The 27,500-nt window shown below is 45.2% G+C and overlaps 1 protein-coding gene across 1 annotated transcript; it reads left to right on the top strand.

Moving 5' to 3' along the window:
- Positions 1 to 140: 140 nt before the first annotated feature.
- UTP14A (UTP14A small subunit processome component) lies at positions 141 to 21,584 on the top strand. Its single transcript, XM_080652657.1, has 15 exons — positions 141 to 270; positions 1,094 to 1,169; positions 1,863 to 1,933; positions 2,649 to 2,713; positions 5,087 to 5,229; positions 5,521 to 5,676; positions 11,484 to 11,603; positions 11,702 to 11,796; positions 12,702 to 12,825; positions 12,906 to 12,983; positions 13,455 to 13,848; positions 16,577 to 16,971; positions 17,921 to 18,114; positions 18,238 to 18,337; positions 21,166 to 21,584. The coding sequence occupies exons 1-15, from the start codon at positions 245 to 247 to the stop codon at positions 21,427 to 21,429; spliced, it is 2,301 nt and encodes a 766-aa protein (XP_080508783.1). The 5' UTR covers positions 141 to 244; the 3' UTR covers positions 21,430 to 21,584.
- The last annotated feature ends 5,916 nt before the right edge of the window (positions 21,585 to 27,500 follow it).

Here is a 27,500-nt window from a genome sequence, read left to right on the forward strand (position 1 = left end):
GACACAAGAAGGGTGGGTGGGTCCAGCAAAGCTCCGCCCAGTGGCAGGCTTTATCATCCAGGCTCCGGTGTCCCCGCAGGCCCCTCCCGAAGCAGCTCCGGTTCCTTGCAAGCCCTGGGCGGGCCGGAAATGACGAGACTCGTCACACGTGATTGGAGGAAGCAGAAATTGCTTTGCGGCCGGTACGGAAATTGCCTTCCTTTTAGCTTCCGCTCCTGGTCCATGTGAGGGGCCAACGGCAGAGATGAGCGGGATTCGGGCTGCTAAGAGGTGAGGGTTGAAGAAAGGTCGGGAGGCTGCATTTCAATGGGGGTCGGATTTTGAGACGTGGATGTCGCTTAACAGATTATACTTGTTTCCCTCTCAGAACTTCGCTATTCGTTACTGTTTCCGCGATCCATCCTTTAAAACCCTTTTAATTTAACTTAATTCTCTCCCTAGCTGTATTCTTATCCTTGGGGTCCTGATGCGGTCTCTCCTCTCCAGCTAAGTTAATATGTTGCATTGCTCTCATCACGTGACTCTTTTCTGCCTCTTCTTCCGCGCGTTTCAGTCCTCTGTGCAGGCAGTGCCTGTGCTGTAAACTCTCTTGTCTTGTAAACCTTTGCTAATGGAAGCCATCTGCGACGTTTTTCCAGTGATGTTTCATCCCACCCAATAGGGGAACTAAATATAATCCGTTCAGCACAACTTGCCTTGCGAAGACTGATGCAGATTCCATAACTCATTTCTGGGTACCAGTATTCCTTAGTTAAGCATCTGCTTTCATCCAGTTCTGTTTCCTCATTCCTGGGAACAAGTGATCAAGATGTCACTTCTGAGTAAGCTACACCTATAAAGGTTTCTTCCATATGGAGGATGTTTAGAAATATTAAATGGTGAAACTGCCTTGCCTCGGGCCAGCAACAGCATCTTCTGACACCTTCCTTAGGGTCTGATATTTTTACAGCCTCCCAAAGGTCAGTGGGAAATGCAGTGCCAATCACTGGAGGGTGTTATATCTTCTTCATGCAGTTCTGTGTGGGTATCACCAACCACTGTTCACCTCTTGTTATTTCAACTGATAATATTTTTCTTTTATCTTCTTTAACAGCCTTCTGGCTCTAAGGGAACAGGAAGAACTAGAAGATTTGCCAAATGACTACCCCTCGAGCAACAGTGAAGATGAGGTGGGCAACAATTGCTAAACTGTCTTCTCCAGTTCCCTTCTGCCTCAAAGTTAGGCAGCACATTCCTAGAAAGGAAATAGGTGGCGAAATTGTTTATATTTCTTCAGGTCTTGCAAATAAATTACAACCACTTGTTTAGTGTTTCATGTAGAAGATACTATATTAAGTGCTATGAGAGTCTGAAGACTATAAGATACAGTCACTGTCTTCAAGTTAAATATAGTTGAGTATATAAGAACAAAACATACGGTCCTCATTATAGGATTTTCCTATTTCCCAGATTTGGATTTCTGTAGAGAGTTATTTTAAGTGTCTGACTGCAATATATATAATTAAGCTGGATCTCCAACAGATGCTATAGGAATTCCAACTCTTTATTCTCTTGAAAAAGCTACTTAGATTGGTTTTTTAATTTGAGAGTTTCTGAGTCAAATCACATTATGTTACATACAGAAACATTCCCATAGCACTTTTCTTCCCCAAACAAGTTAAGACAGAAGTATAACATTACTAAGGTTCTAATCTATAATGAGAGAGTTTGGTTTTTGAAGTAGTTCTTTCAGACCTGCACACCAGACCTCATCTGATTCACCACTGACCAAAAGATGGAGAGATTTTACATGGGCTTCAATTTCCACACTGCCTTTTCCCTCCCCTCATCATTCTGAATTTTTTTTCCTTTTCTGTGTCTAGGGGGATGGTGGTGGAGAGCGAAAGCATCAAAAGCTTCTGGAAGCAATCAGTTCCCTTGATGGAAAGAATAGGTAACATTCCCATCATTTGGACAGGTTGTAACCTGATTCCATGAGATTTATCTGCAACTAATATTCATTAAGTTCCTACGACAATGAAGACACAAGTGCCAACATCATTAAGAGCACATACTTTGGAGACAGACTGCATAGGCAAAGTTTGTGTCCTCTCTGCACCTCAATTTCTTCAATTCGAAAATAAGATTAATAATGGTACCTACCTTATAGGGTTGTGACATTTAAATGAGTTAATAAATGTAAAGGTCTTAAACTAATGCCCAGCATTTAGTAAACATTATGTAATTGTTAGCTATTATTGTGTTAGACCTCTGTGCTTATGAATTCTTACTGAATACCTAATACACATATTTTTGAAGCATTGAGTAGACATTACTTATCCCCATTAGAGAAGTTAATTGACTTCCCCCATAATCACTGGTCATAAGTGACATCCAGGATTCAAATCCAGGTATGTTTGTTTTTTGTTTTTAAATCCAGGTATGTTTAAATCCAATCTAATACCTTTTCCACTATGCCTACCTTGTATTGCCTTGTGTTTTTGAGGGTCTGAGTCTACATTAAGAGATGGTTAGAGTATCAGGTCCAGGTTAGGAACAGATTTCGTGGTTGTTTTGTGACAAAACTCTGGAAGAGAAATACAAAGAAATATTTGTTCCCCAGCAATATGTGTCCATTCTTTCTATATTTTGTTTTGCCTAAATTTCAGGCGGAAATTGGCTGAGAGATCTGAGGCTAGTCTGAAGGTGTCAGAGTTCACAGTCAGTTCTGAAGGTAAGTTAACAAAGGAAGCTATCTGTGCATGGAGCTTGTGGAGTTCCAAAAGTATTCTGTTCACTTCACCACCCAAGAACTGTTTTTGATGTGATTAATGGGTCATACTTCAAATATTTACCTCTAAGTGGGTGGAGAGGGTGGTCAGATGCCCTTGAGTTTCTTCCATTTCTAGAATAAAGTATAGAAGGCCACAGTCAAGGTCTCCCACTGAGCTTGATGAGCTACTTCAAGGAGAGAAGGACATGAATGAAGACAGCTGCCTCATTAGCTTAATCATGTCCATGGTTTCATTTTTATTTCAGTTCTCACAGTGCTTTGAGTTTTGACAGGCAGATAATTTCTCCCACTAGAGCTCCAATAAGTCAAGTTACTTACTTGAGAGCCTTCACCTAGTACAGTGGTCGGCAAACTGCGGCTCACGAGCCACATGTGGCTCTTTGGCCCCTTGAGTGTGGCTCTTCCACAAAATACCACGGCCTGGGCGAGTCTACTTTGAAGAAGTGTTGTTAGAAGAAGTTTAAGTTTAAAAAATTTGGCTCTCAAAAGAAATTTCAGTCGTTGTACTGTTGATATTTGGCTCTGTTGACTAATGAGTTTGCCGACCACTGACCTAGTACAATGTTTCTCAACCTTTTTTCTCTTTTTGGCTTCCTCGGGAGCCTTTTTATATACTTTGTTTCTTCACTACCTCCCCCACCCCTCTCTCGTCCCAGCCGGGAAGTCCAATACTAAGGAATGTAATTTTGTTGCATAGGGTTGAACTTCAGAGCAACACAAAACTTTGTAATATCCAAGATTCTTTTCACACACTCCCCCAAGAAACTATTTTTACCCCCTGGGTGAGGAGTGACCTCACCCCTGTGAGAATTCATGACCTAGTAAATGGCAGAGTTGGGATTTCAACCTGATACCAAGTCTAGATGCCAAGTCTTTGTCACCATATTCACAGCTTAAGAAGCTTAAATGAGTTATATTCTTTTGTAACCACTAAACTTATAACTTATAACTATAACTAACTATAACTTCCCAGAACAACTAACAATGTATTCTCCCAATGTTCATTCAGCAAATACTTAGTTTCAGAACAGTTTAGATCAGTGCTTTTCAACTAGTGTGCTGCAAGAATTTTAAAAACATGCAATACCTATTTAGTCAGTGACACTGACCTTTTCCCCCTTAGACTGTCAAATTTAAAAAAAATGACAGTGACAACAGCCAACACAATAGCCATCCAGTGTGAATGAATCAAAATTATATCAAAATTATACCTTTTCTTTGTCAGATCAAATATATATATATATATATATTGGTGTGCCGAAGAATTTTACTAATTAGTTTATGTTTGCCTTGTGATGATAAAGGTTGAAAATCACTGGTTTAGATATTGGGCTATATAAAGAATAATACACTGATCTCATGAGGCTTACATTCTAGTCTAGTGGGATGTGGAGACAACAGAAAATTAAAACAGGATGATGCAATAAAGAGATATGAATGACAAGAAGTCAATCATGCAAACAGGGGAAAGCATTCCAGGCCAGGGGGCAGCTGGTACAAAGGCTGTAAAGAAGGAACAGGCTCAGCATGTTTGAAGAATAGGAAGTGTGGCTGGAACATAGTGGAGGTGGGGGTGACACAACATTGGAATGACAGACCAAGATCCCATATAGGGACCAGATCCCACAGGGCTGTGTCCTTTAGATCCATGTAGTTGGCCTTCCATATCCTTGGTTTTCACATCATTGCCTTCAATCAACCATGGATTGCAAATATTCGAATTAAGAAACACCAGAAAATTCCAAAAGGCAAAGCTTGAATTTGCCACACACCGAACACTAGGCTGAATCCTTGCGAATAAAGTGATGTGTAGGCATGCCCTGCTACAACCTATATGCAAAATATAGGTTACAGCAAATATGACACCATTTGATATAAGGGACTTGAGCAGCCTTAGATTTTGGTATCCACAAAGTCTTGTAACCAAACTGCCAAGGGATGACTATAATTCCAAGTATAATGGGAACCATTGGAGGATTTTCAGCAGGATCATGATATGCTGTGATTTGCATTTTCAAAATATCACTTTGGATGCTGTGTGAAGAATGAATTGCAGTGGAGCAAGAGTGAACGCAGAAAGACCAAGAGAAGCAAATGACTTTTTAAAATAAAGTAATTTTCTTCTACCCTCCAACACGTGTGAGAATGAAGGAACGTGATCATGCCACTATATCTAACGACTGAAGAGAATTATTCCTGCTTCCCTGCATATTTGCCTGTCTGCCAGCATTTTCTGCCTAGGCATCTGCCTGTGTGATATTGAGATCTGGCCTCACTTAATCAGTCTGACCAGAAAGTTTGGCCTTTCTACAGGATCAGGAGAAAGGCTAGTCCTTTCAGATCTGCTTGAGCCGGTTAAAACTTCATCCTCGTTGGCCACTGTGAAAAAGCAACTGAATAGAGTCAAATCAAAGAAGACTGTGGAGCTACCCCTTAACAAAGAAGAGGTTGAGCGGGTGAGTTAAAAAGTATCCATTAAGAGGAAGAAATTGAACTAATGAGGAAAAACAGGGTAAGAAGGGAAGGAGGGAAAAAGCCTCACAAATGGGAGGGGAAGTTGTGATTGCCTCACCATGGAAAAGATTAAAACTAATCCCAGGGAAAGTGCAGTCCTGAGAAGTAAACAAGAGCTTATCTCTAGCATCCTGATCCTTCCTTGGGCTAAGAAACATTGCCTCCTAATTTCCCACTAGTCCTTTGAGTTTGTTGCCTAATGTTGTGGCTATTGTGTATCTTGCCTGTTTCAGATCCACAGAGAAGTGGCATTCAATAAAACCTCACAGACACTCTCCAAATGGGATCCTATCGTTCAGAAGAACCGACAAGCAGAACAGCTGGTTTTCCCCCTAATGAAGGAGCAGTCGGCCTTTGCTCCCATTGAGCATGTGCTCAACGGCTGGAAGGTAAGTGCTAGGAAACCGCACCTTGGAAAGTGAAGTTACGCAATGTGGAGATTGCAGGGTCTGCCATTGATTTGGTTGGGCATGTTAAACTGAAATTCCAGCTGCGGTCATTGTAGTCTATCAGTCAGAAAGGGAGAGAAGGGGTTAGCAAGATTCATTGTCAGCCATGCAATAGCCAATCACAGTTGGCTCTATAGTTGCTCTTCATCAGTTTGTAGCATACAATACACATGGTTATTTCCGTGTTTTTGTGTTAAAACATCCAATTGCCATTAGAGAAGAAACATGATGCATTCTTTTTCACATCCCAGTTTTTATTTTTTTTTTTATTTTTTATTTTTTTTAAATATAGTTTATTGATATTTTACAGAGATGAAGGGAGAGGGATAGAGAGCCAGAAACATCGATGAGAGAGAAACATCGATCAGCTGCCTCCTGCACACCTCCCACTGGGGATGTGCCCGCAACCAAGGTACATGCCCCTGACCGGAATCGAACCCGGGACCCTTCAGTCCGCAGGCCGATGCTCTATCCACTGAGCCAAACCGGTTTCGGCTACACATCCCAGTTTTTATAGTAAAAAGCTTTCAAAGCCACATTCTGATCTGGAGGAAATCAGGAACTCAGCAGACCCAAAGTTTGCTTATAAAGGAATATAACCTTAAAATATAACATTGTGCCCAGCCAGCATTGTTCAGTGGTTGAATGTGGACCTATGAACCAGGAGGTCACGATTCCATTCCCAGTCAGGGCACATGCCTGGGTTGCGGGCTCAATCCCCGGTGTGGGACGAGCAGGAGGCAGCTGATCAATGATTCTCTCTCATCATTGATTTTTCTATCTTTCTATCCCTCTTCTTTCCTCTCTGAAGTCAATAAAAATATATTTAAATTAAAAAAATAAAGCGTGGCTGAAGGGAGACTTCAGAAAAAAATTAAGAGATAATGTAATTTGCAGGATTCAAAAATGAAAATATAGATGATAGCCCTAACTGGTTTAGCTCAGTGGATAGAGCGTTGGCCTGTGAACTGAAGGCTCCCAGGTTCAATTCTGGTCAAGGGCATGTACCTTGGTTGCGGGCACATTCCCAGTAGGGAGTGTGCACAAGGCAGCTGATCGATGTTTCTAACTCTATCACTCTCCCTTCCTCTCGGTAAAAAATCAATAAATATATTTTTTAAAAAAGTATAGATGATATATAGTGAAAAGTCTGACTTACCTCTGACCTCATCTGATCATTTTTACCCCATATTCAACTGGATGTAACCATTTCTATGAGTTTTTTGTTAATTGCTAACGTAAGAGTTTTACTGATATATTTGTGTTTATCTTATTTTTGTCAAAAAGGTAGTAGTGCGCTACTACACACTCTGCACCTGGCTTTTTCAAATGACAGTGTAATCTTGGAGGTCGCAGGAAAATGCTGAGTTGAGTATTAAGGATGAGATGTGGGGGCGAAGATTGCACTAATAATGGTACCTCTACTCTCCAGGAACTCCCTGTGCAAGACATAGTGGCCCAGAGACTGTCCATTGAATCTGTTGGACCATTCATGCCAAGATTCATTTTTTGAGAAATGACGCCAGTGTGGCACAGAGAAATAAGGAAATGCTTAGGTCAGGGGGTGCTTTCTAGCTAGCAACTCTCAGTTCTCTTCTTACAACTTAGAATGCAAAGTACCAAGGACCAGTAATATATTAGTGTTTCTGAAGATCAAGAATCCAAAAAGTCACCAGGCCAGTGTGGCTCAGTTGCTTGAGCATCATCCCATGCACTGAAAGGTCGCTGGTTTGATTCCAGGTTGTGGGCTTGATACCCAGTTGGGGTGCATGCAGGAGGCAGCTGATGGATTTTCTCTCTCACATCAATATTTTTCTCTCTCCCTTTCCCTTCCTCTCTCTCTAAAATTAATAAAAACATAATTTTTAAAAAAGAAGCAGCAGCCGAAACCGGTTTGGCTCAGTGGATAGAGCGTCGGCCTGCGGACTGAAAGGTCCCGGGTTCGATTCCGGTCAAGGGCATGTACCTTGGCTGTGGGCACATCCCCAGTGGGAGGTGTGCAGGAGGCAGCTGATCGATGTTTCTCTCTCATCGATGTTTCTAGCTCTCTATCCCTCTCTCTTCCTCTCTGTGAAATATCAATAAAATATATTTAAAAAAAAAAAAAAGAAGCAGCAGCCCAGCCGAAGTGGCTCAGTTAGTTGAGCAGTTCAGTTGGTTGAACATTGTCCTGTACACAGAAAAGTTGCCAGCTTGATTGCCGGTCAGGGCACATACCTGGGTTGTGGGTTCGATCCCCAGTCAGGGCACATATGGAGGGCAACCAGTCAATGTTTCTCTCTCACATTGATGTTTCTCTCTCTCTCCCTCCCTCTAAGTATGTCCTTGGGTGAGGATTTTAGAAAAACAATCCAAAAAGTCTTGGTTCAGCTTTCTAAAATTCCATTAGACTCTAGCTAAGAAGAATTAAATGGGATAATGCGTGTGAAAGCATTTGTAAACTGCAAAGTGCTAGAAATGATGTAAGATAACTCTTCTCAGCCCCTCTCTCCTTCCCTCCACTAGAAGCCTCCACTAGCACTTTGCCCAGTTTTCACCTCAAAACCCTTTTTTCTCAATATACCCTCAAAAGGGGAGGGGGAATCCCATTGCTAGAAAATGCTGCCTGTCCCTACTGGAGATTGGCGATTCACAATATACATTAGCCTTTTAAAGGCTATGAAAAGATAGTAAAGAAACCCCTTTGACTTACTCTAACCCAGAGTGTACAAACTGCTGTTATTAAAAACCAAATAAATTAATTTTTAAACTTTTTAAAAAATGAAGTAAATCTTGTTAGCTGATAAGAAAGGACCATACTTTGGGAAGAGCTGGTCTCCACTGCTTCTGTGTTCTCTCTCCTTCTTCCCCTACTGCCCTACTGCAACTTCTTTCTTATTTAGTTAGTTAGTTAATCCTCACCCAAGGATATTTTCCCATTGATTTTTTTAAAAGAGAGAGTGAAAGGGAGGAGGAGAGACAGAGAGAGAGAGAGAAACATCAATGAGAGACACATGGATTGGTTGCCTCCCTTGGGCTGACACTCTATCCACTGAGCCAAACTGGTTAGGGCCTAAAACTTCTTTCAAAGGCCATTGATGAGAGACCTCTTAGTCACCACATCCCATGCCCTCTTCAGTCTTCAGCCAATTTGACACTATTGACACATTGTTAAAAACGCCTGCCTTGGCTTCTGTGACATACTCCTGATTTTTATCTATCTGACTTTCTTAGTCCTTTTTATTCTTGCTCTGTAAATTCCGTGACTTTTTTTTAAAATATATTTTATTGATTTTTTACAGAGAGGAAGGGAGAGGGATAGAGAGTTAGAAACATCAATGAGAGAGGAACATCAATCAGCTGCTTCCTGCACACCCCCTACTGGGGATGTGCCCACAACCAAGGTACATGCCCTTGACCGGAATCGAACCTGGGGCCTTTCAGTCTGCAAGCCGCCACTATCCACTGAGCCAAACCGGTTAGGGCAAATTCCGTGACTTTTGACTATCACCTGTATATGCTACAGATCACTCTCAACCCCTTCCTTCTTCTGAGCTCCAGTCCCAGATTACATATGACTAGCAGGCCTCACCTGGGTCTCCCCTATGCATTTTAAATTGCGCACACAACAAAGTAAACTTGGCATTTTCCTTCCCCAGACTCCCAAACCTGTACCACCACCTTCATTCTGTAACTCAGTCAACAGCATAACTCCATACCTCAGTCACTTTGGTTGGAAATCTCAGACATCTCATTTCTCCTTCCGTCGGACTCCTCCCCAGACCAGGCAGTGAGCTAGTGTGTGAATTCTGTCTCTGTAACAGCTCTCAGATCCCTGGTTCCTTTTCTCATTTTCATTTTCAGCTTTCATTTGCAACTTTACATACAGAGTAGGGCAAAAGTAGGGAAATAATAACTAATTAATAAATAATAATACAAGAATAAACTCTGTGTTTCGTGTACTCATAATTGTAAACCTACTTTTGCTCCACCCTGTATATCCTCTTACACAATCACCAGGATTTGCTTTCTGAAACATAAAACTAATTGTCACTCTCCTGCTTAAAATCCTTCAGAAGCTCTCCACTTGTAGAATGAGACAAGCACTGAGCATTTTAGCTTACATTGTCCGCTTACATACTTCTCCTTTTCATATATCTGTTTTTGCTTATACTCATCTCTCCACTTGGCCCTCTCCTTTACAGAATTGTACTTAGACCTCAAACAAAGCCTAATTCAAAAAGTCTCTTCCTTCCTCAAGCCTAACTCACCCCCTGATCAGAATTAATTGTTTCTCTGTGATTACTCCTTTGGACTAACATTTAACCTATTATGTTGTTAGTGATGGATTTGTCTCTTTCCTCTGAAAGGCTGTGAGCTCTATGAGGACAGGAATGAGCTTAATCAATTGTGTATTCTAGCACCCCTTACAAGTACCTACAATGTAGCTGCAATCAATAAATGTTTGTAAATTGAATTGAATTGGAGGGAGATTACAACACTGTAATATAAATCACTTTGTAGCCTGTGATTGATCACTACTACATATACTAAAAATGGAAGAATGTGTACCTTTACTATTCAATAGAATAGGTTTACGGTTAAATCAATAGCAGTGTGTAATGTATGATGATGTGTGTTTATGCATTTGTCTAGATATTTGTAAGTTTGAGACTGACCATAATATATATGAAAACCACATATAAAGTGTGTATGAGGTTTGAAACTGGCTCTGTTGCCTAGGGCAGTGGTCGGCAAACTCATTAGTCAACAGAGCCAAATATCAACAGTACAATGATTGAAATTTCTTTTGAGAGCCAAATTTTTAAAACTTAAACTATATAGGTAGGTACATTGTTATTAACTTAATTAGGGTACTCCTTCAATCGCACTGTATGTGCGCGCCCACACGTGGTATTTTGTGGAAGAGCCACACTCAAGGGGCCATAAGAGCCGCATGTGGCTCATGAGCTGCGGTTTGCCGACCACTGGCCTAGGGCTATCTTTGTACTTTGCCAAAATGGACTGTGTCATGATTGGCCTGATTATTTTAGCCATCCTTACATTATCAGTCAAGCAGTAAATGAGGTGTTTGGCTGACATGTGAAGTAACTTGTCCACAGTCCATTCGTTTCATGCATGTAGACACTACCTAGCATGCAAAGTTTACTGGAAACTGAGGAACTGGAGCCCAAGTTAGAAGATGACTAGAATTAAATTTGAACTGTCAGGAAGCCAGTTATGTGAATGTCATATTTTTAAAGGCAGTGTCTTTTTGTGCTCATCTGAGACCTAATCTCCCCTTCCCTCTAGAAATATTTTTAAAAGGAGCCTTATATGAAATCTGAGATTCCTATCTATGCCATATGCGTAACAACACAGGGGCCATTTTGTTTTGCAACTATCAAAACTGATATGTGGTATTGCTCTTCCTCTTTCCCTGCCAGCATTTACTTTAAGGGCATCCTGCTTCTATTCTTAAGAGAATGGCATTCTGTTTTAAATATGTTAATCCAAATACAGAGTGATACGCAGTAATATAGAAACTAGCCTCAGAGTCTCCTTGCTGAAGTCTTAAATCAGAATAAAATAAGGCTTTATCTGCACATCTGGGCAGCAAAACTGGAACCCCTTCTCTTGCTGTGATAGCCAATCCTATCCAGTTAGTGATTCCAATTATGGCGTCAAAGTAGATGGTCATAGGACTGGAAAGAGGGAAACAGTGGGAGCATGGCTTAAGACTCAGGATGTTTTGTTATGTCTTTAAGGCAAGAACACCCCTGGAGCAGGAGATTTTTAACCTCCTTTGTAAGAACAAGCAGCCAGTGACAGACCCTTTACTGACTCCTGTGGAAAAGGCCTCTCTCAAAGCCATGAGCCTGGAAGAGGTGAGTGTGATAGGCCTTTTATACACCCAGGCAGGGCCTGTTTCTCCCAGCAATTTGCTCACAAGCCCAGGAGTCACTGTAAATCTCATTTATTGTAGGCTAAGATGCGCCGAGCAAAGCTTCAGAGGGCCCGGGCCCTGCAGTCTTACTATGAGGCCAGGGCTCGAAGAGAGAAGAAAATCAAAAGCAAAAAGTAAGGAGCTATACCTGAAACTCATATAATTTTATTAACCAATGTCATCCCAATAAATTCAACAAAAAAGTTTTTTTTTAAAAGAAGAGCCCAGCCAATGTGTCTCAGTGGTTGAGTGTTGACCTATGAACAGGAGGTCATGGTTCAGTTCCTGGTCAGGGCTCGATCCCCAGTATGGGGCATGAAGGAGGCAGCCAATTAATGATTCTCTCTCATCATTGGTATTTCTATCTCTCTTTCCTCTCCCTTCCTCTCTGAAATTCATAAAAATATACTTTAAAAAATAAAAATTGGTACAATTACCATTTAAAATAACAATTTAAAAAAGGATATGGAGACCCATGCTAACTAGCCTTGAGTTTCATGAAAGAAAGTGAAGTGGAAAGAACCTTTGACATGGCAGTTGAGGTCATATAGAAGAGGTCACAAATAGGAGTGACCTTTCTTTTCCCTAAGACCAACCTCATATAAGTGTTGCCTGCTTCACTGGTGCCCTCTCCACTGGCTTTGGCTTTCTGTCTTGGTTGTTGCTAAAAAAGAGGCCTGCGCAATTACTTTCTCTCCTTTCCAGGGCGTGACAGAGTGATTTCTGTAGAATGAACTCTGAATTCTACAGCTGTTGAGGCCAGCAGGGCTTCCTTCCTATCTTTTTGCCTCTTTGGAACATGTCTTATTCTTCCTTGCACTATAGGTTTGCTCTGCAGAGGTCTGCCCTGTGGGCTGCAGGGACTGAGAGGTCTGCCAGCGCTCTCAGGTCCCAAAGTGGTTCCCTCCAGTCACCTAGCTCTGTGATGTCCATTCTGGCCTCTGCACAGAGAAACCTCTTGGTAGCAGGGACACTTTTGTGTGTGGCATCAGTGTTTCCACTGAATCTCTTTCCCTGTACCCCTCTCATTACCCTGTAGGTATCACAGAGTTCTAAAGAAAGGAAAGGCCAAGAAAGCCCTAAAAGAGTTTGAGAAGCTGCGGAAGACCAATCCTGCTGCTGCACTGGAAGAACTGGAAAAACTCGAAAAGGCCAGAATGATGGTGAGGCTGCCTCTTGCCCTACCCCTGAACCACCTTTCCCCAGAAAGCAATACAGATCTCACTCTCTCCTTTCTTTCCAGGAGCGAATGAGCCTTAAGCACCAGAACAGTGGAAAATGGGCAAAGTCAAAGGCAATTATGGCCAAATATGACCTGGAGGTAAGAGACCATCAGGATGAGAGAATGGGTGGAATTGGAGGAAAGAAACAAAGTTGGGTAAGAGCCATGAGAAGGGATGGAAAACCAGGAATCTAAAAAGGCATCAGAAAAAAAATAAAATAAAAAGGCATCAGAAAAATCTCTAAGGCAAAGAGGAAAATGACCAGGAATGAGGTGGAAAAGGAGACATGAAAGGGGAAAGAGCATTGAAGGCAAGTCCAGTTAAAGAGGAAAGGAACTTTTTATATATATATATACCATGTTTCACATATTGGTTCCTTGAGGACAAAGAATTTGACTTCCATTCTATTCCAGAGCTAGTAACACAGTGGTATATGTACAGTTTAAACAGTAGGCACCAGTAAGAAATACTGGTCAGATTGAGAGGAGGCAGCTTTAAGAAATGGACCGGGAAAGGTATTATTGCGATTACTAATGACAAGGCACACGTGCTGTGACTCCACCCTCCAGGCTCGCCAGGCTATGCAGGATCAGTTGGCCAGGAACAAAGAACTGACGCAGAAAGTCCAGGTGGCCTCTGAGAGTGAGGAAGAGGAGGGAGGTGAGGAAGAAGAGGGTGATCTCCTTGTCCCTGATGCGGTGAATGAGGCACACATGACTGCAGATGGACTGAACCCCTGGATGGTCAGGAATCACTCTGGTGATGCAAAAGAGGCTGAAATCCAGAAGGACCCTGAACAACTTCCAGAGCCCATGGCCAACGAGGCTTCTGAAAGTGAGGAAGAAGAAAGACCAGTGGCAGAGGAAGAAATTTTGTTGAAAGAATTTGAGGAAAGGCGATCGCTTAGGAAAAAGTCGGGGCTCAACCAGGATGCCAAGCCAGTGGGCAGACAAGAAACAAAAGGTGAGTTGTGGTGGACCGGAAGGGAGAGCTTGGTACAAATGCTATGGACCAACTGTGATAGGAAGACTGCCCACCCACACACACTGCAGAATGATGAGGCTCTAGGGCAGGAGTGGGCAAACTTTTTGACTCGAGGGCCACAATGGGTTCTTAAACTGGACCGGAGGGCCGGAACAAAAGCATGGATGGAGTGTTTGTGTGAACTAATATAAATTCAAAGTAAAGGAGCGGAGGGGAGAGCAAGAGAACCGGATAGAACAGCCGGATCCGGCCCACGGGCCATAGTTTGCCCAAGGCTGCTCTAGGGACTTTCAAGAAAGTGCTGTGGGTCCTGAAGAGAAAACAGATGATCATCATTACCATTTTTCTTCAAAGGCATTTAATAAGTGGTCATCTGCATGGCTGTATAATGTGTGTTCCAACACGCTTTCTGCTCTTGAGGGCTTGCAGTCTTCAGAAAGGCAGGACTACTACAGCATCCTTGAAGTCAGGGTGGGAGTCACCATTACTGGTAACCACAAACCAGAGAGAAGTGCACTGGGGGGATGGCAAATCTGAAAATCACTCATGCCCACAGACACAGGTGATTTTGTTTTTGTTAATCCTCACCCAAGGATATTTTTTTCCATTGATCATTTTTTAGAGAAAGTAGAAGGGAGGGGGAGAGAAAGAGAGAGAGAAACATTGAAGTGAGAGAGACACATTGATCGGTTGCCTCCTTGCACATGCCGGAGTTTGAGCTTGCAATTGAGGTACGTGCCCTTGACTGGAATCAAACCCACAACCCTTCAGTCCGTGGGCCGACGCTCTATCCACTGAGCCAAACTGGCTAGGGTATGAGGCATTATGAAGCATCTTCAAGTTATGGCTGTAGTGTTCTGTTTGTGAAGTAGGAGTGGCATTTTTAGCACTTAAATGCTGGCTGATACATGATACGGGGTAAGACTTTCTGGACAGAAATTAATGACTTCACAAGGTATGTGGTAAATTAGAATGTTTACCCCAGTGCTCAGACTTCCTTTGCATATTATATTTTCTACCAGTTATCTTGAAGAGATTTTACATTAACAGTGTAGGTTAGCACCCTTAGACAGGTCAGAGAGCTCCCATTCTGGGGACAAAGCAGGTCACTAAAGCCTGCTTGGGAAACTACCTACATTCAGAATCACCTGGCTATCTGGACAGAATCACTGGTCTGATTGTATTTCCTATAGGAATAATGCATTTGGGTGACAGCAGGAATCTGTTTTTATTTTTTTAAATATACTTTTATTGATCTCAGAGAGGAAGGGAGAGATAGAGATAGCAACATCAATGATGAGAGAGAATCATTGACTGGTTGCCTCCCGCAAGCCCTGCACTGGGGATCTAGCCCACAACCCAGGCTTGTGCCCTGACCGGAAATCGAACCATGACCTCCTGGTTTATAGGTTGACGCTCAACCACTAAGCCATGCTAGCCGGGCAGGAATCTGTTTTTCCATGGCCAAAAATGGTAAGAGTTGTCAGCTGTCACTTAAAGTGTATTATAGGGCCTTTACTTGGGATTTTCAGCTAGAGAGTTCTGGGGTTAATAGTTACAATCAGTCACTTCCGAAGAGGATTTTGGAGAGCAGTACTGTAGGCCAAGGTCATGGGGCAGTGTCTCTACAACGACAGGAAAGTAGCCACATCCTCCTGAGCCCCCTCAGAAACTGGCCATCTAGCTAAATGTGTAGAGCAATTGCTTGTGGTATGGAAGGTGGATTTGGATTTCCTTGGATGATAAAAATAGAATGTTCCCAACCCTTTGGGGAAATAGTGGGAAGTCGTGGATCCCAAACAAAATGGACAAGGAAACTTGGTCCTTGAAGAATAAACATAGATTTATCCAAAGTCCAGATCTCAAGTAGCTTCTTCTGGCATCAAGCCAGAGCTAGAGAGCAGGTTGAACTTGGGAATGGAGGCAACTTGAGTCAATTCAGAGGACAATTAAGAAGTGTGTCACTGTCATGTTTTCCTCGGGGCTCTCAGATACCAGTGGTATTTACTCATATGTTGCCAGTGACTGGAAAGTACAAGCTACTTAACTCAGCCACAACAGGTCATGAAATACTGCTTTAAGATAAAACAATGCTGGATAAGATTTTTACAAATAGGACATTACAATGTAAATTATAAATAGTAAATCACACATTTTAGGAATTACAAATATTAAATTACAATGAAGTTGCATTCAGAGGCCACCTGTTCAGTTCCAGGTCAGGGCACATGCCCAAGTTGCTGGCTTGATCCCAGGTGGGGGTACGTGCGGGAGGCAGTGGATCAATGTTTCTCTCTCACACTAATAATTATTTCTCTCTTCCCTCTCCCTTTCTCTCTTAAAAAAAATCAATAAAAGCATATTTAAAAAAAAAAAGTTAAAATTTGGGATTTGGGGCCATTTTCCCAACCAGGGTTTATTTACTGTATGAGGCAAGTAAGCCACAGTTCTTGTTATAGAGTGAGTCATTGGCAAAGTTGGGAATAGGGCCCAGGATATCTGCTTCCCAACATGCTTCTTTTAACTACTCAACTCCATTACCTGCTACTTGATAGGTAATTATTAGTGAGCTCTCCTCTTCATTGGTATGCCTGTGCCCAACCCCCAGTGGGTGCTCTACAAATGCTCACAGAGAGTGTTCAGTAAGTGCTCATTGACTAGGCAACATCCAACCTACTTTTCTGACAGCTTTCATTTCTTCCTCCAGATCCTAGCACCCAGGAGGTGCTATCCGAACTGAGGGCACTGTCTCAGAAACTCAACAAGGACAACCATCAGTGCAGGAAGCAAAACGTGGGTTCAGCGAGGACTGTTTTGTCTGTCCAGAGAGAGGGACCTGCTGGGGAAGAAGAGGAGCCCCTGTTGCTGCAGAGGCCAGAGAGAGCACAGACTCTGGAGGAGCTAGAGGAACTGAGCAAAGAAGGATGCTTTCAAAATGAGGAGTTTCCCAGGCCTGCGTTAGAAGGGCAGCAGCTGGAGAGGAATAATCAGCCTAGTGCTCCCAAGAAGAAAACGAAGGAAAAAATGATTGACCTACAGAACATCCTAACCACAAAATCTCCTTCTGTGAAGTCTTTGGCTGTCCCCACAATAGAGGAGTTGGTGAGCAGAGCAAGGGTCCAGGGTGTCTTGGGCCATTGTGGGGGAGCAGAGCTGGTGAAGAAAGTGACCTTCTTGTACAAGGAATAGAATCAGTGAAGTTTGTTGTGCTGGGATCACATGTCGGTAGTTGAGAGGCCCAGAATAGTATGGGGCCACGCTGGCTCCGGTGACAATTTGATAGATGCAAATCTCTGAGTGCTACTGAGACTCCAACATCCTAAATCCTGAACCACCAAACCCTTTCTGGAGTTACTCTAAAACTGCCTTCAGAGGAAAGAGGGAGGCACTCAAAGCTCTGATGAGATCCCAGGCAGGACATTCAAAGGTGAATCAAGGAGTTCTTGCCAAGGTTTTGTGTTACTCAGTGGGATCTCAAACGGTCCAGGACTCCCTGAATAAGTAATAGAAATTGCTCAAGTCAGGAGCCCTGACCTTCCTTTTGAGGGCTATAAGCTGAAGGATGCCCGCATACTGGCTAGGCCACTTGGAGCTCCTCCTCCTAACACAGTCCATTCATTCCTCCACCCTGCAGCTTCCTTACTGAAAGTTTAAAATTGTGTCATATGATAATGAGCTGGGGATATTGACCCTAGAGAGAAGAAAATTGGAGCATGATTGGCTACCAATCTGTATTGCAAGACCATCATTGTTCAGCACTTTCCCCCTAGAGGGCGCTAAAATGTCACCACCCAAAATTCAAGCACTCTTGCCCAAACCACTACTCTAATGCAAGCAGTAGCTACAGAACCTCTTAACCACAGTATCTCCTTCCCTGAAGTCTTTGGAAGTCCCCATGACAATAGAGGAGTTAATAAACAGAGCCAGGATCTTAGACTATCGTGGAGGATCAAAGCTGATACAGAAAGTGCCAGAAAGGAGATTTTGTGGTTAGGAGGTTCCTACTTTACCCCAAACTCCCCTCTCTGTTCTCACTCTTGTTTCTTCCCAGGAAGATGAACAGGAGAGAGAGCAAAAGCAAATGATAAAGGAAGCTTTTGCTGGTGATGATGTCATCAGAGATTTCTTGAAAGAGAAGAGAGAAACTGTGGAGGCGAGTAAGCCAAAGGACATGGACCTGACTCTGCCTGGCTGGGGCGAGTGGGGCGGTGTGGGCCTGAAGCCCAGTGCCAAGAAGAGACGCCGGTAAGAACAGGGAAGAAAGCCCGTCAAGAAGGGCACCAGGTTCGCCCAACTCACCGTCAGTGCCCTCCATGCCCTTTTGATTAAGTCCTAAGGCTCTTAGACATCCTGCTCTTTGCTTTCCAGGTTTCTCATTAAAGCACCTGAAGGTCCTCCAAGAAAAGACAAGAATTTACCAAATGTGATTATCAATGAGAAGCGAAACATTCATGCAGCAGCTCACCAGGTAAGGGATGTAGAGCTCTTTAGCTGCCTCCTCTTTGCTGCCCAGCTCTCTTGCTTGGGAGGGATATTCTAGTGCTCTGTGGTCTAGGGGGACGTGTGATCTTGACCACGGAATCAAATCTATTTTTGTTTTTACTGACTGGCTCTGAGATGAATAATTCCAGATCAACTTTGCTGTTTTAATTACTGACTGGGAAGAAAGGTTGAGACTTACAGGGATAATCTCTGCATCGATGGTGAGGCCTTCAGATCTGTGTTTTCAACTAGTAGCCCAGCTAACACTGGTGAAAATGGGTCTCACCAAAGGAAGAATTACTGTTCTTCAGGCTGGTATTTATGTCAAGGTAATGTCCAAAGACTATAAAATTTGAGCTATATCTTAAGAAAAATGAAGTCAAACAGGTACTTGTTCAGTATAGTGCAAGAATTTTAAATTGTGTCATATGATAATGAGCTAGGGTTGTTTTCCCAAGAGAGAAGCAAATTTGAGCAGTATATTGAAGGCTGTCATGTGGAGTGGAGTCATATAAAGTAGAAGTTAGAGGAAAAGGCAGAGTTCAATTCAAGGAAAAACTTTCTGCTAGTCCAGAGAGAATGTGTTGCTCTGGGGTATGAACATGTGTAGAGAGGACTTGGGAATGAAATTAGACTTAACAACTTTTATGTTCCCTTCAATTCTGAAAGTCTGTGACCCTAAGATCTGCCCCTAGCCAGTATAAAATGACTTATATGTTTCTTTCTAAAAAAAGGGGGGGGGACTGTTTAATAGGTACAAAAAGAGATAACACTTTATTGATTTAATTTTGTAAACCAGTCACTGCAGAAATTGAATTGTAAACGCTGTATTCCCGGTTGAGGGTACATAACCAGAAAACGCAATGAACAGGCATGTATAGGATAAGAGCGAGCGAAAGGGGGTGCTTCACCAGGCCAGGATTATAGGTGAAGGGCAGAGTGTGGAACTCAATAGGATCACTCTTCCCTTCCAGGGGCCTTAGCCATTTGTTTTTTAATGCAGTCACAGCAAATTGACAAATAGTTTTCCAGAATCTCCCTTGTTTTTTTGTGTTTTTTTTTTTTTTTTTACACTGGTTTCAGAGAGGAAGGAAGAGGGAGAGAGAGATAGAAACATCAATGATGAGAGAATCATCGAGCCTGCAACCCAGGCATGTGCCCTTGACCGGAAATGAACCTGGGACCCTTCAGTCCACAGGCTGATGCTCTATCCACTGATCCAAAGGGCTTCCTCATCTTTTTAATAAGCTATAGACTGCAAGTCCCAGCATGCAATAGAATAAAACGTGCTTTAAACTAAAGGGGAGACCTTCCAAAACGGAACACTCTATCCATGTGTGTTTTTTCCTCTTGCCCTGGGTGACATGTACAGATCTAGCTATCAACCCCAATAAAACTTCACCTTAACCTAAAGAGAATCTGTCCTTCACTACCATCAGGACCATCTGGCAGTACTCAGCTTCTTTTGAGTGTTCCACTGAATATCTCCAAAGACTACTGATTGTAACTTCCCCATTTTTTTGCTTTCACCTTTTTTGTCCTCTTTGGCAATTGGGGAAGTCTTTAAAGATTATTTAAATGTCTGAAGATGGTGCTGTGGTGAGTGGAGAAGAGTGCTGGGCAAGGCAAGGATCCTGGGTTCTGCTGTCCCTGAGGCTCCTCTTTTCTTGGATAAATCACTTCCTGTCTCTAAGCCAAACTGTGGGTTTGAAGCAGATGACCTTTGTCATTACCTTGGGCTTTCTAGCTTGGACAGTTTGTGATGCCAATGGAGGATGAAGCTAACTAAGTGTAGTAGCCTAGTAGAGTTTAGGGTTCAGGAGTGAACCTTTAGGTTCCTTAAAATATCAGTCCTGACCCTGGCCGATGTGCTCAGTGGTTAAGAGTGTTGGGCCTAGCACCAAAGGGTTGCAGGTTCAATTCCCAGTAAAGGGCATATACCTGGGTTTTGGGGCTTGTGCGGGAGGCAACCAATCGATGTGTCTGTCTCACATTGATGCTTCTCTCACCTTCCTCTCTCCCTCCTTCGCTCCCTCCCTCCCTTCCACTCTCTCTAAAAATTAATGGGAAAAAAATATCCTCAGGTGAGGATTAACAAAACAGACAAAAACAAAACATCAGTCCTGTTTATCAAGGACAGGAAAGGGAAGGATGGAGAGGGTAAGAGGGTCATAAAATCTACAGGGATACACAAATGCCCGGGTGTTTCTTGAAGTTGCAAGGCACAAGAATAGGAAGGTTGTGTAGAAGACCCACTTGAGGACAGTAGCCATGGAGCTACTGTAGTGTTCCTACAGATATGGGGGGCAGTGTCAGGGTGGATTTTCAATCCCTTAGATCAGTGGTCGGCAAACTCATTAGTCAACAGAGCCAAATATCAACAGTACAACGATTGAAATTTCTTTTGAGAGCCAAATTTTTTAAACTTAAACGTTTTTCTTCTAATGCCACTTCTTCAAAATAGACTCGCCCAGGCTGTGGTATATTGTGGAAGAGCCACACTCAAGGGGCCAAAGAGCTGCATGTGGCTCGCGAGCCACAGTTTGCCGACCACTGCCTTAGATTGTTGGATAAGCTTGGGGAGAGGGGAGTCCTAAATCCAAATTAGGCCCCTCTACTCCCCAGTGTCCTCAAACAGATTAGGACTCCTAAGGCTAGATGGAGGCATTGAGATGCCTTGACCTCTCAGTAGCTTCACCCACTGCCTCCATCACGTAGAACTGTGGCCTGTGTGCCAACACTACCTGACCGATTGCCATTATACACCTGCACCCCAGACCTGCTCATGCCTCGTCACTCTGCCTTCTTTTCCAGGTGCGGGTGCTTCCATATCCATTTACCCACCATCAACAATTTGAGAGGACCATCCAGACCCCTATAGGATCTACATGGAACACCCAGAGAGCCTTCCAAAAGCTGACTACACCCAAGGTTGTCACCAAGCCAGGACATATCATTAAGCCTATAAAAGCAGAGGATGTGGGTTACCGGTCTTCCTCAAGGTCGGACCTCTCTGTCATACAGAGGAATCCAAAACGACTCTCCATACGTCACAAAAAACAGCTGAAGAAAAACTAAAGATTGAGTTGCTGGAGGAGTGACATCTTGGTGCCCAGAACCAGGACCCCACCCAGAGTGCTCCTCCATTGGCTGGGTTTTACTACAAGCTACAGAATCAATTACAAAATTTGTTAGCACACATTTTAGGAATAAAGGCATTTTTATCTATTTCACTGGAGTATATTCTGTGTCATCTTCCAGTTGAATCATTTTCAAGTCAGACAAAACGCCTTTGGATGTTCCCCATTGCACTTCTCCAGGTGTACTTGTCAGGGGAACTTTATTTTCTCACCAAGGATTTATATAGTTAGTGCTAAGTTGGAGTGAAGTAAACCTAAACTATGATCTTAAATATATCACATCAGGCATGATCTACTGTAAATAACCATTTTTTTACACTTGTAAATAGTGACTAATTATTGTATATTAACCTCTGAACCTATAAACAATATATACAACCCAAGATATTGGATTTGGGGCTGGTCATAGGATGGTGCTGAAGCTGGGTTCAGCTTTAAGTCTAGCCACTGTCATTTTCTTGTCGAGTGAGCCTCTCAGCTTGCACAGGTCTTAGAGAAGCTAGCACTTTTCTCATTCTTAAGATAATGAGGTTTTACCCCTACTTTACAGATGAGGTAGAAGAGTTTTCAGAAGTAAAGCTCTATTCCCTTCCTAACTCAGGGCCAACTCCTCCCCATTGATTTGATTCAAGCATTAGTCTGCTCTATGATAGTTCACCTGGGCTTCTCAGCTCTGAGGAACCTGCCTTTCTTTGGGTGACAAGAAATAGATTTATGGACAGGGTCCCTGCAGCCAAGATTCCCAACAAGGAATTGGAGAACCCCTTTCCCCTGATTTCAAAGGAGCACTATTGTACTTCACCTCCTGCCTTGGAGGTTGGTGCCTCCAGCCTTTTTAGACCAAGACTGGGGGTTACAGACCCCCCTGAGAATTTAATTAAATGATGAACCCTCCCCAGAAAAATGTACATATACACCATCTTGCATACAGTTTGAGGAGCTTTACAGACATTCAGAATCCCTGGGCCAAAAGCTCTCTGCCATTGAGTTTTCTTTTGCAATTTCTCCCATCAACAAGCTCCTCTTTTTCCAAGCATACCACTCTCCAAATAGGTTCCAAAATGTTTAGATTGCCAATGTAACTAGTCCTGATACCTTTATTTTATAGACAAGGTCTCCAGTGTTACACATTAAATTAGTGGCTGAGTAGGCACTAGGACCTTAGACTAACTTTGAAGCCCAAAAGGCACGCTATAAATGTCTATGGAATTCCCGTGGTAGCTCTGGGCCCCTATTACTATTGCTTATCCTCTGAAAAACCAGCCCAGAGCTGGGAATTAAAATAAATACGTTCGTGTTTAGAGCCCAAGGGGCATTTTAAAGTTATCCACTGGGTTGATATTATCAGCGATCTACTTGCTGGGTAGACACCTAAGTCAGTGGCCAGTGGGGGAAGGGGAGATGGGGAACTCCTGCCTCCGTTTAAAACACCATAAACTTCTCTTTAGAGTACAAAGCTGCCACCTCCGTCCCACTCACCCCCCAAATTGAAGCGTCCAATCAAGTGCCCCCAGTAAACGGCCAATCCCCGTGTACTTTCCCGGGACCCTCCTCAGCTCCCCGTACTCCCCGAAGCCAGGAGTGATGCAAGTGACCCCATCCTTCAAAGGGGAAGGCAGGCGCCAGAACATTTATAAACGACGCCCACTTCCAGCCTTCTATGCCCCCAAACGGATTCGACTGTTGTTCAGTGGGGCTTTTTTTTTCTTTTCTTCCTCCGAACCTCCGAAGTGTTCTCCCTTCCCATTGGCCAAAGCTGCCCCTTGACGCCACCCTGGCTTTGCTCGTTGATTGGTCCATTCTGGATGTGCCCAAGCCTTTTTCCCAGGGTGTGGCGCCCCCCCCCGCCCCCAACGGGGCTCTGACCCCTGGCTCCTCCCTCCCCCCCAAGCCCCCCTCTCTGGTCCGAATGGTATTGCCCTGGCTTCGCTCCCCCACGGCCCAGGCCGCTGCCCTTAGGGCCCCCGGACGGGGCGGGGCACGCTGGGGACGGGCAGAGGGCGGTGGTGGCGCCTTCCTGCCGAGCCCAAGGCCGCCCCCGCTACCCTTCTCCAGCCCTCGTAGGTCCCACTTTCTCTGAGGCAGTTTTCGTCCTGCCTTGGTAGCCCCGTGCCGTCTGCACGGCCCCCACCGTGGTCTTTGGGTCATCCTGATCAGCAGCGTTAAATCCCTGCCCTCAGCGCTCCCCACACGCCCATCTGCCTCCACCCTCAGGTCGTCGCTGCACTCCCTTTCGCAGTGTCTGCTCACCCGTACCCTCCCGAGCCTGCTGAAGCCCCGGGCTCCCCTTCCTCGCGGACTGACCATCAGCAGGGTACCCCTCCCTGTGTGTGGCCATTCCTCCCAGCGGCCTCCCCTTCGCGGCCTCCCCTCCTCTCTGTAGCCAACGTGGTGGAGCACTCCTGGCCACCCCTCCACCCCCGTCGTCCCGTACCCCCGCGCTCCCTTCGTGTGTAGTCCCTTCACGTCCCTAAGCCCCTCCCACATCATGCCCCCACAACACACATACCCTCCCTCCTAGGCGTCCCTCTGTGCCCCTCCCCTACCCCGGCTAGTCTAAGCCCCTCCCACCCACCCCGTCCTTTTGTCTCCTCTTTGGTCTCTAAGTCCCCCGCCCCTCCCTCCCGCCCTCGCTCCCCGCTAGCAAGCTCTTATCACTCCCAGGTCCCGGAGCCCCGCCCCCGGGCCGCACCCCGCAGGCCCCCTCCCTCCCGCGGCCCCTTCTCCGCCCCCCGGGCTCCGCCTCCCTCCCCCCAACCCCCAGGGCGGCTCGCCCGCCAGCCCTGCGGACCGCCCAGGTTCCCCGCTCGCTCCTCCCGCTGCCGCCGCTGCCGCTCCCTGACCCGCCCTTCCCGGGCCAGCTTTTCGCGCGCCCGCGCTCCCCCCTCCCGCACACGCGCTCCCTCTGCCTCTATCGCCAGGCCCTCCAGCGGCCCCACGCAGCGTGCAGCCCGCCTTCGAGGCAGCCTCGGCACCCCACGGCCACGGGCACCGCAGGGGCCAGCGCACAGCCAGGAATGCGAACCCGGCCCGGGTCGCTCCCGCCCAGCCCGGCCCTTGCAAGCGGCCCGGGACGCAGGCGCCCGTCGGAAGTGTTTGGGGGACGGGCCTCCTGCGCCCAGGCCTGGCAGGCGCGCCCTGCGGAGAGACGCGGTGACCCGACCTCCGAGGATGACTTTACCCTGAGCCTCCTCCGTTGCTCCCGCCCCAAACCGGTGCTAGAAGCGCAAGGCGCGCAGCTGGGATTCACAGCTAGCGGAACAGGGCTGGAGGACTGTCCTGAAAATGCCTCGAGCAACCTTTGCTTCGGACCCTGAGGCCCAACGAGGCGAGGGCCGGTAACACGCCCAGGCCACCCACGGAGAAAGGGCGAGCCCACGCCGGGCGCCCGAGCCCCCAGCCTCCTGGCCCTGGTCTTCCCACCAGCGGCGCAGAGCGAAGTTGCCTCTGATCCTTTGTATGGACCCCGCGCGATCAGAGGGCTGGAATTACACCCGCAATCGAGGGTGGGGCGCGGCTCAAGTGGACAGAAAACCCAGACATGTCAATAGGCACTTTTTAAAAAGCTATTAGAGAATGCCCAAGTTCACCATGTTTCCTCCCCTAAACCTCTTCTCCCAAGCCCTCACTCAGTCTTACCTATTTACCCACCAGACTGGAAGCTGTTTGAAGGGGGCCCAGTTTGTTGCTGGGGCTCACTCAATGGATCCCTTGTGATTGGCAGATAAGTGGATGCATTTGTTAACTGCCCACCTTTGGGATCTGTGTCATTATTGTGTGACTTAAGGTTGTAAACTCTGGAGGGCCACAACTGGGTCAGGATTACTAGCTCGTGCCAGGCACAGCATGATGCCCAAAAGGACCAGCGATCAAAAAAAAATTTTTTTAAGACTGATGTAGCTAATTGTACAGGAGACAAATGCCTACCTCCTCTTGGTTCCCAGAACTGGCAGTTCCAGAGCTGGAGGTCCTGAGTGAGGAAGAAACTAAGAGGCTGCCTTAGCTCTTTCCCAATTCGAGGCCAACTTGCTGGGGCCAGACCCAGCTGCACTCACCATCTGAACACACAGAGTGATGTGACTTTCTAGTACTTGGAATGGGTTTGCAGGGAGCCCTAAACTCCCCACTTTAACTCCCAAGAGTTGGCAACTGGAGCTGAGAGAAAGGAAGTAGCCAGTTTTTGCTCAGTGTGAAACAAACTGTCCCATTTAAGGATCAAACCTGTAGCTCTTCAACCATTTACCCCAAGGTTGAGCTGAATCCCATGTATCAGAGGAATGAGGCTGCAAGCAAAGGGGACCCGTCAACAGCAGTTAACTCCAGTGCTCCTTCCTCCCATTCCACTACCCCTCTGTAACCTGGCCACTTTAGAGTCAGTCCAAGCTCCCTGCCCACCTCACACATCAGCCCCCAACCAGACAGGTTCTCTCTGTCCTTCCTGAGCCCTCCACTGTCTTTACCCAAGCCAGCCTGCTCTAAATGGACATGGTCAGTGATCCAAGCAGAAACTGAAACAGTAACAATCGGACAGTGTCAAGAGACTTGGGCAGAGACGCCTCGGAGCGCCCGGCCTCCTCCTCTGCCTTGGCACAGATGTTCTTATTGTCCTGGAAAGAAATACGAAATTCCCTCCCCAGGCATGGAGTGGGGACACTCCAGGACTTAGCCCCCAAGGACGGAGTTGCCGACCCAGCACAGCCTCCCTGCGCCCTAATTATTCAGAATGGGACTGTCACCATGCCTCTTCCCCATCCTAGCTAAGGCTGGCCCTCTGGACCATTTGTTCTCCTCACCAAGGAGTTTAAGGGTAGTGGGGCTGGAGCTGCATGAGACAATTACTAAACTGTTCCTCAGTCCTCTTTAGGTACCGTTAGCACATCAAAATACATATGTGGAAAAAGCTTGCAGTTAACACTGGAAGAAAAACAGTAAACACAGTGTCACTTTGCCAGGTTCAACAGTTTTGTTTTGTTTTGTTTAAATGCTAATGGCCTCAAATGGGGAGTAGCATCCATCAGTTAAATAAACAAGCCATTAGACAGAGACTAGAAGTGTCAACACATGACTAATCTACTAATTTGGAGATGGCATCACTAGTGAGGAGTGAGGCAGCAAAGCATGCTGGAGACTGTGGAGCAGACTGATGAAGCACATGGTATGTGGGTGTTGGAGCCAACATGACCTGAATGTGAATCCTGCCTCTCTACCAGTTGTTAGCTGTGTGGCCTTCAGTGAATTATTACAGCTTTTACTTCCCTGAGCCTCTGTTTTCAATTCTGTAAAATGGGGACAATAACAGTATCTACAGCACAGGGCTGTTATGTGGATGAATAGATAATATAAGTTCTTAGTACTGAACCTGCCATATCATGTGTTCGATATCTCTTAACTATTATTGATCTTACTAAAGTACCTAGCACATGGTAGACACTCAAAAATGTTAGCAATGAAAATGAAAAAGATGGATGCCAGATATTAGCCATAAAAAGTGAAGATGAACCCAGACCCCCTCCCCGGAATACAACTGACAAAGGGATGCTTTGCGTTAGCTAATTCCAACTTCTTAAGACATCCCTTTAACCTGGGATTAGGTCCAGCCATTAAGGATCACTATCCTGTCCCAGGGTTGCTGTATTGTGGGGCCTTCTCTCCTATCATCTGCCTAAGAAGCTTGAGTTAAGCTGGCCTTCGCAGGCCAAGACCAACCTGGCAGCATCCTGGGCATCCTTCTCCAGCCATCCAGATCCATCCTGTAGAGAGTATTCTGGGCTGTTCTTGATTGCATCCTTCCTGTTGTATGTGGAGACAGGTGTGGATGTTAGAATTGAGAGGGGCCAGAGTGAGGAGGAAGGGGGCACAGAGGGGCACACAGGGCCCCCAGGATAAATAACTGACCTAGACAAAGTTGTTGGTCTGGCTTCCTTGCCCCTTTCCTTCCCTTTCCTTTTGAAGCCCACTGCCCTTCCTCCCTGTCAACTGCCAAGAAGGATTCTTCCTCTTGATTTGCCA

This window comes from Plecotus auritus (genome assembly GCF_963455305.1).
Source record: "Plecotus auritus genome assembly, chromosome: X".
In the NCBI taxonomy this organism is placed as follows: domain Eukaryota; kingdom Metazoa; phylum Chordata; class Mammalia; order Chiroptera; family Vespertilionidae; genus Plecotus; species Plecotus auritus.

What these genes read in the sequence shown, in the direction of transcription:
- UTP14A (XM_080652657.1), top strand. Translation starts at nt 245, where the DNA reads ATGAGCGGGATTCGGGCTGCTAAGAG. An exon ending in TCCCTTGATGGAAAGAATAG is followed by an intron (nt 1,934 to 2,648) that starts GTAACATTCCCA and finishes CCTAAATTTCAG; the next exon opens with GCGGAAATTGGCTGAGAGAT. An exon ending in AGTGCCAAGAAGAGACGCCG is followed by an intron (nt 18,115 to 18,237) that starts GTAAGAACAGGG and finishes TTTGCTTTCCAG; the next exon opens with GTTTCTCATTAAAGCACCTG.